Consider the following 19,038-nt stretch of genomic DNA (forward strand, 5'->3'; position numbering starts at 1 on the left):
TAAACCCAGTGTTTGTGACTCTCACTACTGACACCCTTCACATGCTCTTAACATCTATAGTAATGCCCCAAAAATCTGCATCCAGCCATCAATGTTGAAAGCAGAAGAGAGTCCGTAGCAAATAGAAGTATTAACTATCTAATTTGAGGGGTGCTTGTGATAGAGAAAAATTAGAAATTAGAAACCTCTTCATTAAATTCTTAATTACTGCTTTCCTAAGCATAAGAGAAAATTGAAGCAGCTTTTTATCTAGGGAATATTATGCTCTTCTCTGTGGTAAAAAAGAAAGCCCAAGGATCAAGAAACATCCTTGATCTTAAGAACATGCATACATGTCACTATATAATTAGCAGACAGACTTTAGAAGACTGGAAGCAGAAAAACTGTGAGGGAAAAGGTGAGAAATGAAATACAAACAGAAGATCAAAAATAAGATGTGTAAAATAGTTCTATACTTGATGCAGTCATTTTACCTGCTGAGGTACCATCCCACTCTGCTGAAAATCCTCTCCTTACGCCAAATACATCACTTACAAACTTTATCCACAGCTTGTTACCATGAGAAATTATAACAGGAGGCAGGTCTGTACCACAGTATTTTCCCAGAGGAGGAGAAGTTTCATAGCCTCCATCTCTAGAATGATAAAGAAGAAAAATCTTTGGTCAAAGAGATACCATGAGAAATACTAGCAAATCAAAAATCTTGTGTTTCTTTCAGACCTGGGAAAGACTAATCCTGGCTCTTCATCTTCAACAGAAATACAGCTACCAAGTACTGAATCTTGCTACTTGCAGTATTAATCTCTGCCACAACCACCTGCTTGCTGGATATGTCAGTTTCTCATCTCAGCAGCCTGAGAGTGTGTCAACACAATGACAAGCTTGATAAGTGTCTCAGGTATACTACATTCTCTATGTTTTACAAGGTGACAAGCATTGGGGCAAGCAAAGGTAATATTCTAATTTGAGGTAGTCATTTTCTCACTCCTCACTATTTAGCCTGGCACAAACCTAGATGAGCTGATTTATTTAAAAAAAGACATGTTTATGTGCCACCACACAAATGGGAATTCATTTTTAAATTCATTTCACTGATGTGGTGCATGTTTTGAAATATTTTTCTTAGTCTTCAGAACTGGTTCTACAACCACTTATTTTCCTGTTTTTAGATTAATTAATACTCCAGTAATGTTTTTTAATACTGTAGTCAGGATTCACAGCTAATGTTCTGTTTTGCCTTCTGCACATGCCTTATGGGAATAACAAAGACAGTGACACCCTGCTTATCAATTGCTTCCTGACCTTGTCTTTAAGCACTTTCATACTACAAACAACCTACAGGTCAGTAAGACAATAGCAGATAATTTATAATCTATTTATGTGTGTGATCTTGCTATGATGCTTTTTAAGTGGACAGTAATACTTTCAATCGCGTATCACAGGTTTACAGCTGCTTTTGAGAAAAATTTCTATGAAGTCTTTGCCACTCTCTTTTCTTGTCATCCTCCCAGCTTAAACTGCTTTTTGCTGTCTCATGTTACTGGCAGTTGAAGAAATGTGCCAAAACTCCCCTCACTTGCATCTTGGCCTCTGCAGCTGTGGTCAGATGAACAATTTTCTTTGTTGGCTGAATGCAATTTATCAGAGGACAACTCAGGACAAGAAACGAGAGTGGCACTTCACCTAAGACTTATGTAGCTACCCCATTTAACAGTATCAGGTTTGAAGAGACATTTTAAAAATCCATTCATGGCAGCAGCAATGTGCTGAATTGCACTTAGAATGTCCTGTCCATACCTTAAAACCTGTTTAATGCAGATGAACTCTTCACAGTGAAAACAGAGTTAGATTTATGTTATAAATAAATGCTTCCAGTTCCTAAGGTGAAAAAGTGGAAAAAAATAACCCTGTTTTCATTTTGGGTCACCCCAAATTAAAGTGTTAATTGTTAAAATAAAGTTAGATTAAATTTAATCTCAGATTGTTTTTCTAAAAAGAAAAAAAAAGAAATGCATTACTTAGAAAATACTGAGAAAGCTTTTCAGGTTTTTATAACTTTCTCAAGTTGGTATGTACAGCTGAAAAACCCCAGCTAATTCAGATGGAATCCAGAATCTCAATACTACAACTTCAGCAAGCAGATTTTTGTTTGGCTTTAAAAAGAAGGTACTGTTTACCAAGGAATAACCCATAAAGAATATCTGGTATAATGTTCAGGATGAGCTTTATCATGGTGCTCAGTGATGTAATGGAAACTCTTAGCATGCTCAGTCTGAAAAACACACTGCATTCTTCAGATATGGTTCACCCAGAGAGCTGGCTCATGAGGACAGGAATGGGTGCACCAACACTGCAAAATGCAAATCCATCTGTAGCCACACAGCAGAAAGGATATTTGCTTGGTGCTGCTGTACTCTAAGCAGGTACTTCCTTCCTGCAAATATTACTTTCTTCTATTTGTCTCTGTCCTGTAAAATTTCCTAGAAATCACTAGGTTAGTATCCTAAGTTCAATGGTGATGCCAGTATAGAAAAATATAGCAGATTATTTATATGTTCTTTTGTTACCTCCTAGAGTAGCTGCTGTCTAAACACTATAAACACAAATACAGAGTATAGAATAGTTTGGGTTGGAAGGGGCATTTAAGGGTCATCTATGCTGCCCAACTCTGCAAGGAATAGGGACATCTTTAAATAGATCAGGTTGCTCAAAGCCTTGTCCAGCCTGACCTTGAACATTTCCAGGGATGGGGCATCAGCTACTTCTGCAGGCAACCTGTTCCAGTGCCTCACTACCCTCATGGTGAAAAGTTTCTTCTGAACAATCCAAACTCTCTCAGCCTGTCTTCATATGAGAGTGCTCCAGCTCTCTGATTTTCTTCATGGTCGTCCTTTGAACTTGCTCCAAGAGGTCCATGTCCTTATTCTGGGGGGCCCCAGAGCTGGGTGCTGTGTTCCAGGTGGGATCTCTCTCACCAGGGCAGAGCAGAGGGGCAGAATCCCCTCCCCTGCTCTGCTGCCCACACTGCTTTTGGTGCAGCCCAGGATACAGTTGGCTTTCTGGGCTGCAAGGGGATACGGCCAGATCCTCTCTGATTTTTCATCTACCCCCAAGTCCTTCTCCACTAGGATGTTCTTGATCTATTCACTCCCCAGCCTGAATTGATACTGAGAGTTGCTCCAAACCAGGAGTAGGACCTTGTACTTGGCCTTGTTGAACCTCACAAAGTTCACATGGGCCAATTGGTCAAGCTTATCCAGGTCCCTCTGGACAGCATCCTGTCATTCAGGTGTGTCCGCTGAACCACTCAGCTTGGTGACATCTGCAAACTTGCTGAGGGTGCACTCAATCCCACTATCTATGCCATTAATGAAGATATTAAATAACACCAGTCCCAGTACAGACCCTGAGTCAGAGATCTCCATCTCCACATCAAGCCATTGACCACCACTACCCTCTGGATGCACCAATCCAATCAATTCCTCATCTGCCAAGCCATTCACACATCCAATCTATCTCTCTCCAGTTTAGTGAGAAGAACGTTGTGGGGACTGTGTCAAAAGCTTCACAGAAGTCCATGCAGATGACATCTGTAGCTGTTTACTCAACCACTGATGTAGTCATTCCATCACAGAAGGCCACTGGGTTGGTCAAGAATATCCTTGGTGAAATCATGCTGGTTGTCTGCAGCCACCACCCTGTATTCCATATGCCTTAGCAAGAGTTTCTAGCAGGATCTGTTCCATGATATTGCCAGGCACAGAGGTGAGGCAGACAGGTCAATAGTTCCCAGGGTCCTCTTTTATACCCTTTCTAAGAATGGGTACAATGCTTCCCCTTTTCCAGTCACCTGGAACTTCACCTAACTGCCATGACTTTTCAAATATCATGGAGAATATGTCACAAAACAGACAATACAACTCTTCGTTTCTGCACTAAGGAATACAATCCAAATGCAGTGCATGGGAACACAGTCCACACACTCCACTTGTTCTCAGGACTGGAAATTATCAAGTGGGAAAGCTGACAACAGAGCAGGATGAGAGGAGGAAAAGGTAGCCTTTAAAGCTCTCTTGGAAGTCCTTTTCCCACACTGACAGCAAGCTGTATAGTTAAAACTAAAGATTCTGAACATGCTTAAGTGGGTTTGGACAAAGTACAATCAGCACTAAGGACAAGAGAAATAATTAGCCTTGCCTGATTTCTACATAATCCTCTGTGCAGCGTTTATTCCCTTCCAAGATGAAGTCGGTGAAGGTCAGCACAATCTGTCTGTTCATTCCCACTGTGATGGTGTATATGCACTCAGTCCGCACAGGGTAGTTATTGGGGTAGTTTGGAGATGTTAGATCACCAGTTTCATAAGTGTAGCTGTGTGAGCAAACTTTAAAAAGAAAAGAAAGAGAGATGAATTAATGTCATATGTCTGCTAAATTAACAGGAAATTTCTATTTTCAACAGGCAGAGGAGAAAACATCCTGTGTTCCTGTGCATTATAACTCTTCCTGGACACATCTTACTGCTGAACATCAACAGTATAAACTAAAACCAGAATCCAGCTGCTTTGTGGGATTTCTTACAGTTGAGTTGATTTTTTTCAGCTTTTACCGGAACACTGTGTCTGTAATAAATAGGCAACATAAAAGCACTTTCAGCTGCCTACATGGCTTTGTCCTAAAGCCCAAGTAAGCGGAGAAGGAAACTGAAAGGGATGTTTTGCTGAACACGAAAGGTAGGATTCCTGAATTTCTGAAAAGCAATGGTGATGGAAACTAAATAAAGTTTCTAATTATGAGGAGAAGCTACATTGTTTTCAAGCATTCCCCATGGTCAAACCTGTTAGAGGGGATTTTATATCTAAATTCCTTTTCCCATTTTCTTGGCTGTAAGTGAAAATAAGTTAGAAAGTGGTATAATCCTTAGAATTTGAGGACACAAGAGTTTTACTTAAGGTCTTATATTTAAGTGAATGACATAATTTTTTTTTTTTTTATTTTTTTTTGTGAGCAATGTATGAGCTGGGAAGGAGAAAGTAGGGTGGATGAATGCTGAGATAGAACCTAAGCAATAATTAAAAAGAAGCTCTTTTCAAAGCAGAAGCATAATGAGTAGGAATAAAAACATTTGCTATAAAATAGTATTAAACCTTGTTTGGAAGGAAGAATTGTTGTCTATTAGTTGATCACAGTCAATGAGTAAAGTTTGTGGTATGGCTGCAAAAAAGGCAAGAAGAAATGTGAACTTTGCCTGGTGTTAGGCAAAACAGGAAATTCTGATGTCACTGCACAATGCAATGGTGATATGTCACCTGGAAAAATGTGGATAACCATGGTCACTGATGTTCTGAAAATCAAATGAGAAGAAGACAGAGGTTGTGGAGATAGCAGGAAATTAGCAGATTGGTAGGCAAGAGACACTAGAAGAGTTTAACTTGTTTGGCTTAGCAAGAGCAGACAAGCATCAAGAAGCATGAAGAAAGGAAAAATAGAATGCATTCTCAAAGACAGGACAAGTTCTGAAGGTTAAAAAATGTACATTAGTAGAGATACATAGAAATTAGGAGAAAGTTTATATTAGGAAGTAAGTTTCTACAGCAATGATCCAATCAGCATAACAGATGCAGAAGCGAGAAAACAGTCCACTGTTCTTAAGACACTGTTCTTAAGACACAGTTTGATTAATTTAAGGAGGGGTTCACATTTTGTAGCTTTTAGCTAAAAATAAAAAGGACAGGGGGAGTGGCATGAAATTTTGTACTGGATTTGAGGACCCTGGGGACTCATTCTGGTCCTCCATTTCCCCATTTCAGGTCCTACAGACTGCAAATATAAGAAATTAAATAGTTCCTACCAAATAGGAGGAATAAATAGAAATGAGAGAGCAAACAAAATATTATGTTCAATTACGCTCATTTAAGGTGGTTGCTACAGGTCTCTGAGATCAGCTTTTTAACACAGCACAGCTGCAGTGTTGCAATGTTTATGCTTGAGTCTTTAATTGCATAACAACTTAGGGGAAAGGGATGGAGCTACACTTCAGGCCCTTCATGTCTAAGGTTGGTCATTTCTTTGTCTGTTCTCTAGCCATTCTAACTATTGAAACACTTTTTCTTTTAATGGTGTATTTTTAATAGTGGTTTTTTGCACTCTGGGTCACATGGAAAGCCTCTGTTGCAAACATTTTCTGTGGGATAAATACTCCCAAAACCAGCTCCCAGACTCATGTTCCTAATTCATCATGGGGAGAACAGAGAAACAGGACACTGAAAAAAGGCAGTAATTTTCTGCCATTGGCTTGTGTTTTGGTATTGACAAATCAAAAAGGTTTCATGCACTAGTTTACCTAAAATCATTATCCATGAAAGTCTTTATCTAGAATTTTAGTAGTTTATGTTTTCCATCACAGATATGCTTAACTGTACACATGTAACAAACAGGTTGGTCCTGGTCACCATAAGACCCTTTTGCTGCTTTGTAAATCCTTATGATGCCCTGACTGTGCTGCCAGCTCCCATGGTGTTTTGTGATATGAAGGGCTTATCATCAAACCCCACATCCTCAAGTCATATGTTTTCTTGAGAATGCTGACTGAAGGGTTAGAAATCTGACTTAGAAATGTGATCCAAGTTTTCCTAACAGACCACTACAGAAAAAGCAGTAAAAAATTGAAAAGAAAATGGGTGTATATTTGTTAGGTTACTTATTTTTAACCTATTATTTCCTCCTGCGTTTGGAGGGATAGGCGTCTGACTTGTGCATATTTTATGATTAGAGGTCTTGCAATACTGCCATTACTTACTCTCTCAAAGGTTGAGACAAAGAATAACAGCTTTCAACCTGTAGAATATTAAAACTGGTGTACTAGATAAGAACCCTTACAGTAAAATTAGCACTACAGAAGCCAAATATTTTTTATCAGCCCTTTTAATAACAATTTCCACAGAATTGTCCAGGTTCCCTCCCTCACCAAAGTTTTTCTTCCTGGGAGGAACCCAGACAGAAACTTATATCCCAAGTGTTCTGTTCTAAACTGGATGCTCTGTAATACTTTATATTTCACTTAACAATCTTCTTTATGAACTAAGGGATAATAAATACGGAAGATGGAACAGTGATTGCCTTATAAATGCTAGACTTCTGGCTATAGTGAAATAAATCCAAGTATAGATGGAGTATGCTGGCTGCTATGAGGATTTAAAAAAGCATAGATGAACCCATGTTTTTTGACAGCCAACTCTTTTCTGGTAACTGGATTAATTCATGGTGTTCTACTTTAAGGAGGAGAGCTGGCACTCCCCTTTAGCACTCACCTCCCTAACAACATTTTGGGGTGTGTTTGGGCAATAACAGACTCTTCAGTGAACACTTAGTAAAGTTAGCAGGAAAAAAAGTACTTTGACTCCTTTGCCAAAGTTCAGAAAGCAGTCTAATAGCATATGTGATTATTATGTGTCTGGAAAAAAGCATTAATTCAGTTTAGTTGGAAGACACTTATTACAGCTCATGAAAAACAGAAAGAGGCAATTGTTGAGGACAATCACACATCTAGCTTTGCCCAGTGTATGAGGTTTTGAAAGCTATTCAATCTGCCTTCTGATTTTAGTACTGAATGTATTAGCTTTTCTGAAAAAATGCCATAAATGGCAGTAACCCACTGTAATAGCCAATAGCAGAGAAAAATGCCAGCTTTTGTACTACTACCACGCAATTATGCATAATGTAGAAAATTATATCCGTATTTTTTCCCCTAAAGAGATACAATCAGTTGCCACAATCCTGATTATCAAAAATCAAGCAATAGTGCAGTATGTAACATGGGATTTTTCTTCCAATCTCACTGTACCAAAGGAAAACCAGGATCCCTAACTATTCACTCTTTATGTAGTACCATGCATGTTTAGGAAAAGAAAGAAGAAACCATCACATGAAGTATATGCCTCTCCACAGGCAATGTGGAAGCACATCTGCACTTCAGAGCCTTCTGTTACTGCTGCTGGCAGATGCTAACAGGCTTGATTTTTACCAAGGAGGCACACAAAGGTCTTTTGTAGCATGTTGGACCCAAACTCTCTCAAAATACTGGATACAATGGTTCAAAAAGAATCTCCGTCTGCCTTCTGCTTTACACCTAAACACATATACACGGAGTTGTACTCCACTCACTTATTTTGGCTTTTATAGGCAGAATAACACCCTGATCAAACACTGCCAAGTTACAGCAGCCTAACAAGTTGTCAGGTGCCAGCCAGTTGAGCCTTTTTCCTGAGACTTGGGGTGAGCTGAGCAGATGCCCAAGACACATATAGGGCATCAGCTTTATTTTCTGTCTTAATTCAACCTCATTCAAGCATTCTCTGTATATCTCTGAGCACACCTGTTTGTCAGACATTACTTTCCATTCTCATCATTGCTCGTTCAGCTGAAGTCCAAAGCCAGGCATCATGCTCCTAAAAATTCCAGGGTTCAGTCAGGAAGATGGAAATGAAGACCACAACTCATACTCAGCTATCAAGGAAGAAGACACATGAATCTACACTACACTTTCAGGTGCACTTTTAAATTAATGGATTCACAAATGTTTTTCTCTTTCCTCATCCTTCTCAAACTCTGCCTCATCCAAACAGTCACTGTAACTAACATATAATCCACAATGAAGATATTTAAAACCAGATTACCCATCCTGATAAATAATATTCACAATTCAGGATGATAATGAGGAAAATTATATTTCACCAAAGCCAGAGAAAAACCAGGAAGAAAAAGGCTGTCAGGAAGGCAATCTGTTAACAACCTTGTCAAAGTTAACTTTTTCTAGCAGAAAGAATGAAATTAAGTATCTCAAAAGAAAGAAACAAATTTTAAAAACCCCAAACATACAGAAAACCAACCAACAAACAAATCAAACACACTGCCAAAACCCCAATTCAAAGTAAAACAGATGAATTCCCACTTATTTCATAAGAAGAAGTTGAGTGGGAAAAAAAAAATATAATAGCACTGATTCCAGTACTATTCCTACTGGAAAACTGTGGCTTGTATCTATCAAGACCCTGCACAAAAGTTCTAGGAAAGACTAAATTCTTTCAAAGAATTTTTGATATTTTTACGTGGGTTATTTGTGATGTGGTCAGCCAAAATTGGCAGAAAGCAATGCTAAAATCTTCCACAACACTTACATGGCTTTTGTGACATTCATCTGTCTGGTAGTTTTGACCTGGACTCTTTGAAACAAATCAAAATATTACCTTGCATTCCATGTGACTTTTCCCTTTAAATGACAGAAAGATGACAAACAACTAAGAATCCAAGATGCCTACAGTTTAGGTGTGTGACACACATTTTAAAATGAGTATTGTGGGCATGTCTGACTGAAGGATTTTCATCTGTATTGCTGCTACATGAGCTATTCACAGCTACTGGCTGGCAGACTGCTAAAACAATTGTTTGCACTTTATGGGCCATGACCATGGCTGCATCTTGTGGCATTCCATTTTTTTTTTCTTTTTTTGACAGGAAATATAGCTTTGCTTTTTATTCTTTTCAGGCTACTTTTCAAGTATTTAATATATCACAGATAAGCCATGCTAACAAAAACATCGTTTACTAAGATGCATGGAGTAGAAAATTAGTTTCATTTTGCATTAAACAAAATTCACTCCTACATATCCTTCTGTTTTTAACTTCTATTTATTTGGCAGGGGGAAGAGGGAGAATCTTGTCCATCTTTTCAATAGCTTATTCTCTGAAATAACTCCAGGCAAAAAACTATTGAAATGTGTAATATGAAGCAGAACATCTTTGACAAGTTCTGGATGGTTATGCTTTAGCTAGCTAAGAAAACACAACTGAAAAAATATGAAGAATTCTTATTGCACAAGAAACATTATTAGAACCATATTTTCTTTAGCAGAAAAAAAATCTAAATTAGCAGCAGATGTAAAGAAAAAAAATCATAGTTTTAGCATCTCTCAGACATTATTATGCTTAGCAGTTTGCTACCTTAGTGTAACTGGATATACATGACATGAAGATCAGACCTAAACATCTCACAGTGGGAAAACTAAACTTATATGATTGCAGGGAAGTGAGGAGTTGCTACTCACAGCAAAATCCACATACACATATGTGTTTGCCTTCTCTTAGGCCACAGACATTTCAAAGCACTTTATTCTTAATAAAAAATTAATTTTAACTCTCTGGTATTTATGAAAACTTTATGGTACTGCTATGCTTGTACTGGACCAAAAGAAACAAATCTATGTAAAAAAAACAAATAATAGTTTCAGACTCTCTGTAAGTTTATTACTTTCAGTTTCATTAGCTATCTCCTACTTTGCCATATTTATACAAGCTGTAGCGGTTGAAATTAAAAGTGTTTATTCTAAAGATCATTCCAAGAGTGAGAATAAATTGAGAGTTAGTGCAGATTGGCTGAAGAATAGTAAAGATATTTGTGTTCATTATGGGAAAAGAAATTCCTAGATGTAATATAGTTTGAATTAAGGTATTACACAGTGCTCATTTCATATAAACCTATTATAAAGTTGTTAAAAGCATCAAAGAGACAGCAGATGTGCATTTTTAAGGCATTATTTGAAAACATTCCAGGGACAGCATTGATGCAGTTGGAACTCCACATGACACATATTGCAGTGCTTCGAATTAAGATGACAAAAGCCCATCACCATGGTGGTGGTAAGGGGAAATACAGAAGAAAGGAGGCAGAACTGTGAAACTGGATAGCACTGAAATGACTAACAGACCCACAGAAACAGATATGGCTACAACAGAAACAGAAATACAGATTAATGTTGAGTAAAAAATACTTTGATCTTGAAGGACTCTGGGAAAAGTTGCTATAAGAATATTTAGGAATCAATCCACCCATTATAATAATCTGAGGTGAGTTAAAAGGAAAATATATCACATTAAAAAGCAACAATGATATTTACAGAAGGTTTAGTTTGCAGTTGAAAACAAAGACTAAAAAAAAGACTTTATAAGGATGATAATTTCGCAATTTCTCACCAGTAAGAATTAAGATTTCAAACCACAGAGTTTTCCTGGAAAGATTTTCAAAAGTAGAATTTGGTTTTTTGCCTATTACTTTCTAAGAAATAAAAATTTTCTCCTTGAAATAGCTGTCATTAAATCTTAATTGTTTCTATGGGCTTTTTGGTTTCAAAAAGATAACCTGAATATAAATGTAGGCAGCTGAGGAAATATTTTCTTTGGATTTGTAAGTTATCTGGTAGTGAATAAAACCACAGTAGCAAAATCTGTACTGGTTCTGCCTATACACACGCTTGAGAGATGAAATAATAGCCAATGTTCCCAAGATATCCATCCCCAAGAAAGCAGTTAGGAATTGGAAAATTTGGTGCTTTTAAACAGGTTGAATAAATTCAGGAATTAGGAAAATTAAAGAAATTAAAAGCACACAATGAACAGCCATTGGTACTTTGTAGCTGCATAGATGAGTACTATGAATTTCTGGTATTCATCTAACAAATCCCTTGTAGTCTGCACTACATGGAAACCACATAGAAACTGGATAGTGACGGATAGCAAACATCTCAGCTATAAACACATTATCATTTTTATATTATTTCCCTTGTGCTTCTTTGTGGTTTAGTTCTGCTAGGCAGACCCTGTCCCCCTACCTTCCATAGCACTAAGTGCTGTGTTCAGTTGTTTCTTGAACACACCCAGGGATGGTGACTCCACCACTTCCCTGGGCAGTTCATTCCAATGTTTAACCACCCTTTCTGTGAAAAAAAATCCTCCTAATGTCCAAAAGAGAACTGAGATAATGAGCAGTCATTCTTCCTTAACCTCACTGAAGTCTTAGCCCTTTAGAAAATACTTAAAGAAGGGAATTAATGTATAACAGGAGCCTTGAACTCTGGCGGAGACAGAAATGTTGCACTCTGTTGTAATGAAAAAATAGCTTGTGCTTTCAGGTTATTTTGCTGCTTTTTCAAATTTCATCCTAATTGACCTTTCTCTACCCACCATCAATACTGAACCTTACAGAGACTAAATTAATTTTTTATGGCACCCAAGGGTTTCCCATTCAAGTGAGTTGCCCATGATCACTAAGTTTCCTAGATCACACATACTCAGCTCAGAATGGACAAAGAAAATTCAGAAAATACTTTTCCTAAATAATTCATGCAGTTCTGCCATGTCAGCTCTTACTGACTTTTTAAAGAAAGCAACAATGCTGCTTACAGAAATTGCTTTCCGCTTTCCTAGGGAGTAAAAATCTTTTGAATAAAGCAGAATGAATAAGAAGGAGTAGAAGAGGCACCAGGAAGTCTTCTGGCAACACAGAAAATAATGATTCTGTTTCTTGTAGTAGTTATTTACAGTGACAGCTGAAAACATTTAATTTGCATAATGAACAGCCTGACGTATTACCTTTGGATGCATCCAGGGAGATATAATTAGCTGAGAAGCCTTCAGATGCAATGCTGTGATCTGTCGTGAAGGACAATGTCATCATATTGCCACCACTAGTGAGAGATGGTGGAATTGATCTTCCACAGTATCTACAGAAAAAAGATACCCCAAATTGAATGGCAGTACTTTTTAAAGGATCTGTATCACTGGAAGAGAATTCAACTTTCCAGTGAAATTTGAATAGCTACACATACACGGCTTTCTTCTTTGGATGATACAGATTGCAGGCATATGTATCATGGGACTAAACAGCACACTACATGTACAAGGGTACAAATCTAAAGTGTGGCAAAATCACAGAAGAAACTCTGACTTACATCAAGTTGTCAAATTCTTCTTGAATTTATACTGTGCTGTACCTAAAAAAGACTGTTCTTTTGTAGGAGTCAGAGTGGCTGGCCAAACACTAATATTGCATAATGCTCTTCGTTATGAGAGTCATTTGCTCCATATTTTCCAAAATACTGCCATGCCAGCCAACTATTTTACAGTCTATAGCTGCAGCTGGATACTGTTCTCAAGCAGTTCAAATATTCCTGAATTCTAGGGCAACAAGAAAACCTTGTTTGTATACCAGCTGGAAAAGTGGAATAAAAGAAAATATTCTTCCCTAAGATAAAATCATGTATCAGAAGAAATTGAAAATTAAATCCCAAAAAATGTAGTTTTTGTGGATATACAAATGTTCAGCCTTTGAAGTAATCCTTCTTTCACTTCTGCAAGTCTTTAAAATCCTGTCTTTTCTGGGCAGAGATACATTAATGCTTTTCAATTTGTTTTCCATAAATCAAAATGCTAATGGAGCAGGACAAAGCTAGCTATTGAAACCTGTCCTTAAAAGAGCTATCCTTTTGACACAACTTACTTTCTCCAAATATATTATTTATTAAATGTGCTTCTCATTCCATGGTCAAGTAGCAAGCTGCCTTTGCTATCCTAGCAGAGAAATTTCTGCTATTGTTTCTGTGATGAAGAGAAAATAATCTATACACAAAATTTAAGGAAGTAAATTGAATGTCAGTGTCAGAACAGTGCTCACTCCACAGTAACACAGGTCTGTAAGCTAATGGACATATTTACCTTCCCAATTTTTGCACAGTGCTGTTGTCATATATTTCAAGATAATCCTTTCTGCAACCATAATCAAATGCCAAGTTAAATGAAGTGAATGTCAGGCGGATAAAGTAGCCAGGTTGAACATTGATAATCCAGGTACAGTTAATCCCATGTGGGTACACATCTGGATAACCAGGACTTGTAATGCTTCCTGACGGTCCAGTGAGAGTCTCTCCACATACTGCAGAGATTTAAAATATCAGGTCAAGTAATATGTTTATAAAAAAGCAGTTAGACACTTATAATATTGGTTACTTTTCTTTCTGAAATTTCATAGTCTTTCTTCCTTGATGCATACCACATGGTAACTGATTCAGAATTTATCTGCCATCCTAAAACTTGATTTCCAGTTGTTTTCAGCTTGTGGGAAAATTTGGAAAGTACCAACATTCTACACAGAAAACAGCTGAACAATCCTTACCTGTATCTAATGGCCAGTACTGAGCTCTGAAGCCAAGGTTGGCAAGTGAGGAAGCTCTGAATTTGATATAGAGATTGTTCCGTGTGGATTGCACTCTAGAGGGTACAGCTGCACCACAGTATTTCTCCAAAATAGGAGAGTCTCCGTTGTTGCCATCTCTGACCTGAAGAACAGTGTATTCAAAATATCCTATAGAAATTTTTCTTACATTCAAGGATTCAGCATAAAGTAATTAATAAGAACTATATAAAAGAGATCCTTAGGAAGTCAACCCTACCCTTTCTTCAGTGTGGTTTCTACTATAGGCACACAAAATACAACCTTATGCCTATCAGAGAAGCACTGTCCCACACAAAGTATGTCAGATGGAGAAAAGAAGAGATCTTACACTCTCAGTAGTAAATGGCACATAAACCCCCCAAACCAGGCCTATCTGTTTAAGGAAACCTGATACATATCTCTGATTATCAAAACAATCATAACATCTTTGGAGAACCAAGGAAAGCTTTGGGATCCCATTATGAATCTGGAAAAGCTTTTGTGACTGCTGAAAAGAGTGCTTGCCTGCCAAGAATTTCTGCTTTGGTGGAGATAAATATTAGAAGGAACTTGCAAATATGTATCTACTATTCACAGTATATGTGTATTGTTCTTTACCTCAATGTAGTCTGAATCACAAGTGCTTGTATTTCGAATGTCAAAGTTGGTGAAGTTGAGAACCACCACTTTGGTAGCTGGCTGGGAGATGATCCACTCACAGGTCTTTGGGTGAGGGGACATCCTGGGGTAATAAGGTGAATGGATTGTACCTGCTCCAGACAAGGAACCTCCACAGGCTGCCAAGAGAGACCAGGAATCAGGACTTGTAATGCATGATTTCAAGGAATGTATCATAATGATGATGTATGATATGTATCAAGTAACATTATGAAATTAGAAGAAAACCAACCCTAAACTTTCTTATTACAGATCACTCAAGTAAACATATTTAAAAGAAAAAATTACTATAGGTATAGCCTAAACATGCTATACCTACAGAAGACCAAACTGTGCCCATGAAAACTAATGGATTTGACTCATTTGTTTCACAGACACAGATAGCCTTGTTGGTGGTTAAGAACTTAAAGATAGGCAAAATGAAGATAAAAAGATTTAGGCATTGAAGATATAACATCTTTGGTATGTCAGCATGAAGTGATAAATCATTAGTACCATATCACAGAACCATTAATATCATACCACAGAATATTCTGCATTGGAAGGGACCCACAAGGATCATCAAGTCCAACTCTTAAATGAATGGCCCATATGAGGATCAAATACACAACCTTGCTGTTATTAGCAATATGCTCTAAACATCTGAGGTAATTTCATGGTCAAAAGTAACAAAGGACATGTTTCCAAGCATGTTAGGAGTGCCTACAGCAAACCTGCTGCAGACATCTTTTAAAATAAATAAATTTGCTCTGTTCTGTTCTTTCCTTTCTTTTGAAGTTTGTGTTTGACCTATTTTATGAATAATATAGCATGGAAAAGACTGAAAATGTCCAAATTACATATAAGTTCACTGTGCAAATGCCCAGTTCCTCTTACCAACTTGATAAATAGCCCTGAAGCTAGTTCTCTGCACGGAAGCACCAGACTTGAATTTGATCCAAAGACTATTGCTGGTAGAAGTGATTGGAGACATGAGTGTATTATGACAGATTTTTCTAATAAGAGGAGACAACTCACTGTCACCATCTCGAACCTAGTCATCAAAAAGAGGAAAGAAAAGTATTAGATCATAAAAGCATTAGGATCTGATATCCAGATAAAACTATAATGTCACAAGAGCTGCTACATAACAAAAGGATACATAACTGGTTTACATATTTATGAGAGGGGCAAAGAGCCATCACAGTAACTGGCACAAGCACAGGACTTATGAGAGCTCCAAGGAACAATCAGATGATCAGCACAGAAGACACAAACACATGCTGCTGTCACAGGACATTAAGATTAAATGATCTTCTCTATGAACCACAGTTTTAGCACTATTTATGCCTACATTTCCAAAAGTAAGGTAGGGAGGTAGGGTGCTCACCAATGACAGCTGTGAAATTTTTGCCAGCACTAAGATCTGCTGGGGATAAAAAGGATATTTTTGATTTTCTTGCTTTGGCCATGAAGTTTCCAGTGATTTTTCAATGGCACTTCTCCAGAACAAGCATCTGTCCCATCACACTCATACATCAATGCAGGCAGACAGCTTACTAACAGGAGATGCAACTCCAAGTCCCTAAAGCATCTGACATCTTTTCACTCCTTTATCTGAGGGGTTCAATTCATGATCATGGCAATGAGGCTGTATCAGGGAATCCAGCTTTTACCTTCTGCACTGCCTGTCTACTGACCTCAAGCAATTTGCTAATCAAAGGAGAAATGTATCTTATTTTCCCTAAAGCTGATTATAAATCCTGATTATCAAGGGGAGTAGAAGGGAAAGACTTATTTGTACTTCAAGACTTCAGACCCTGAATCCATATTCCACGAGTAAGAATAGCTACATCCAGGGATCCAGGCAGGGCCCTACTATATCTCTGAGGTGCCTGCCTCATTTCAAGTGGGCAGCAACAACCTGAGGTCCAAAAGACAGGTACTCTGCTCTCTGCCCAAGCAAAAATATGCAATTTTTGTCCCAAAGATTCTCCCAAAAACAAAACACCTTTTTCTGCTGTTAAAGTGGTGGTAATTCATGTAGATGGAACTGGTTTTAAATGCATCTATGTGGTGTCAAAGCCAAAAAATCCTTCCAGTGAATTCACTAGTAAACCAGGGACATCCAGCTTTCAGGTCCTCTCCGAGGAAGAAAGAATTCTTTCTTCCTCAGCTGTATTCATCCATGGGCTGGGAGAGAAGGTAAGGAAGTCTTATGAGCCTGGTGAACAGGCAGTGGCTGGCCTGCTTGCCCAGCTTTGCAGTCTAAAGCTGGTGAGATGTCTTTCTGACTAACAGATATTTCCAATTTCCCACTAATTTGAGTTTAAAATGATATAATTATTCAGTATTTACAGCAGAGCAGCTGATACCAGAATTTGTGCCAAAATATGTAGTAAATCTTTAGAAAGCAGTGAACAACTTCCAGAACAGTAATTCACAGGAGTTTACAGGTTTTTCTTGATCTACTTCTCCTTACATTTTTTGTTTATATAGTCCAGTGAGTAGCGATAAAAATAACAGGTTCTCTAAACTGTGTATTTGAGTAATGTCTCCTATTGCCAGTTAGAAGGATGGTGTGGGAAATGGGCTGCCTTGGCTAGCATCTTACCTCTGCATCATCATGTCGCAGCCTTTCTCAAATAAGTTTTATTGTCTCTAATTTCTTATTGCAGATGCCTTACTTAGCAAGAAACTAAACATCCCTTCCTGAGAAAGTGCTGTGAGCTGTGTCTGGTCCCTGTGGAAAGTCTACATATTTCCTGGTACAGCCAGGTATAGCCAGGGAATGCACCTTTCCAAAGTGACAAAAGAGTTGTTGGAGAGTGACTTTTAAAGTAACTTAAAAGTTATCTCCCTAGATGAACCAGTGGGACAGTATTTTATAAAAGCACATGTGAAAAATCAGGCCTTAATAACAGAGCACAGTACTTTGGTTTTACTGACTGTCCCAGCCAGAAAACGTCAGTCCGATTTCTCTGCTCTGGGCTGAGCCACAGAGTAAGAGGGCAGGAAGAAGAGGAGGGCAGAAGCACATGGAAACTGAAGGGCTTGTGACTGATCAGCAGTGAGGTAAATGCTTTGCTGAACTAATACAAACCGATGGTGTTCAACAGAAATGGTTTTGTTTCTCTGGCTACTGTGAATTTAGCTGCTGTTTTGCCAGCAATTAGGCAAGAGGAGCAGCAGGCCAAACAAACAAAAGCTGTCTGTTTTCATTAAACACACTTCCCCTCTCATTTCAGAAACTAATTACACTTCATTCCAAACTAGGTCTTTGAATTACAGGAGAGAAAGGAATAATGTCAACACAATAACATCTTTTAAAAATATACCGACAGCATAGAGCTCACAGGGGCCTGTTCCTCACTGGTCAAGAAGAGACTAAATACAAAACCAAACCTGCACTGCCACTGAGCCTCATGGCTGGCAGTGCTGGACCCCGCTTTGGGGCCACAGGGATGGCTCCCTCCTGCTTCAGCTGCGGTGGCACCTTCGCAAACCAGCTGCTGACCGTGCCCAGTTTGTTTTCCTTCTGTTTAGCTCTGCACAGCACAGACACAGTTTTTTACTGGCAGCAGTACAAAGCAGCCATCCCATGTGGGATGAGGTGTTTATGGCTGTACAGAGAAATACAGGCTGGGAACGACAGTAGAGGCCTTGAGACGTGGCGAGCCGGGGCATAACGCAGAGAACAGGGATGCCATGATAGGAGAAGGGGCATGGCCAGCAACACAGGGAGCTTGTCAGGCTCTGAGGGCACCACCATGACCCTCTGGGGCCAGCCTTGCCTCCACCTGCACCCTGCCACTGTCCAGGACCCATGTCAGCCCCTGCAGCCCGGTCAGTCTCTGTCTCCCCACAGTGCTGCCGTGCCCGGCCAGGGGCTCTGCTGAGCCAGGTTCCCCCTGTGCCCCCCATCCTGGCCTGCCTCAGTGCATGCCCAGCCCAGCAGGTGCCCTCGGCCCAGGACAGCCCTGCTCCCTGGCCAGGGATGGGGGACAGGCCCTGCCCCTGTCCCGCACAGCGCTGCACCAGACCTCCTCCACGGCCAGCTCAAGGGGTGCAGAGCGGCAGCTGCACAAAACTGGGCTTAGGGATAACAAAGGAATTGAAAACATGCTATCTCATGCACTTAAAAGGCACCCTACAGCTGCAAATTTGTATGTAACACAACATTGCAAACCAATGAAGAGAGCTAGGAGTAAAAGTAAAAGCAAAAGTCACCTCAAGTGGATCGCACTAAGTACTGACATTAGTACTGCATTATTATTACATTTTCCATATAGAGAATCTGTACCATTTTGTTTTCTTTGACAACTAGATTTAGAATAAAAA

General features: G+C 38.9%; 1 protein-coding gene across 2 annotated transcripts in view; it reads right to left on the minus strand.

Annotated features, from left to right (window-relative positions):
• Positions 1-19,038, minus strand: part of CUBN (cubilin) — a 142,717-nt gene that overhangs the window by 102,344 nt on the left and 21,335 nt on the right. For both annotated transcript variants that reach the window (XM_088057402.1, XM_005518766.3), the window contains exons 18-24: positions 15,595-15,751; positions 14,659-14,837; positions 14,002-14,164; positions 13,545-13,761; positions 12,423-12,553; positions 4,198-4,384; positions 474-634 (exon numbers count right to left, since the gene is read on the minus strand). In XM_088057402.1, the coding sequence (XP_087913528.1) occupies positions 474-634; positions 4,198-4,384; positions 12,423-12,553; positions 13,545-13,761; positions 14,002-14,164; positions 14,659-14,837; positions 15,595-15,751 (1,195 nt within the window). The remainder of the gene's footprint in view (positions 1-473; positions 635-4,197; positions 4,385-12,422; positions 12,554-13,544; positions 13,762-14,001; positions 14,165-14,658; positions 14,838-15,594; positions 15,752-19,038) is intronic.

This window comes from Pseudopodoces humilis, chromosome 1 (assembly GCF_049639895.1).
Source record: "Pseudopodoces humilis isolate 2021_Gansu_Grassland_sample_001 chromosome 1, ASM4963989v1, whole genome shotgun sequence".
Taxonomy (NCBI): Eukaryota; Metazoa; Chordata; class Aves; order Passeriformes; family Paridae; genus Pseudopodoces; species Pseudopodoces humilis.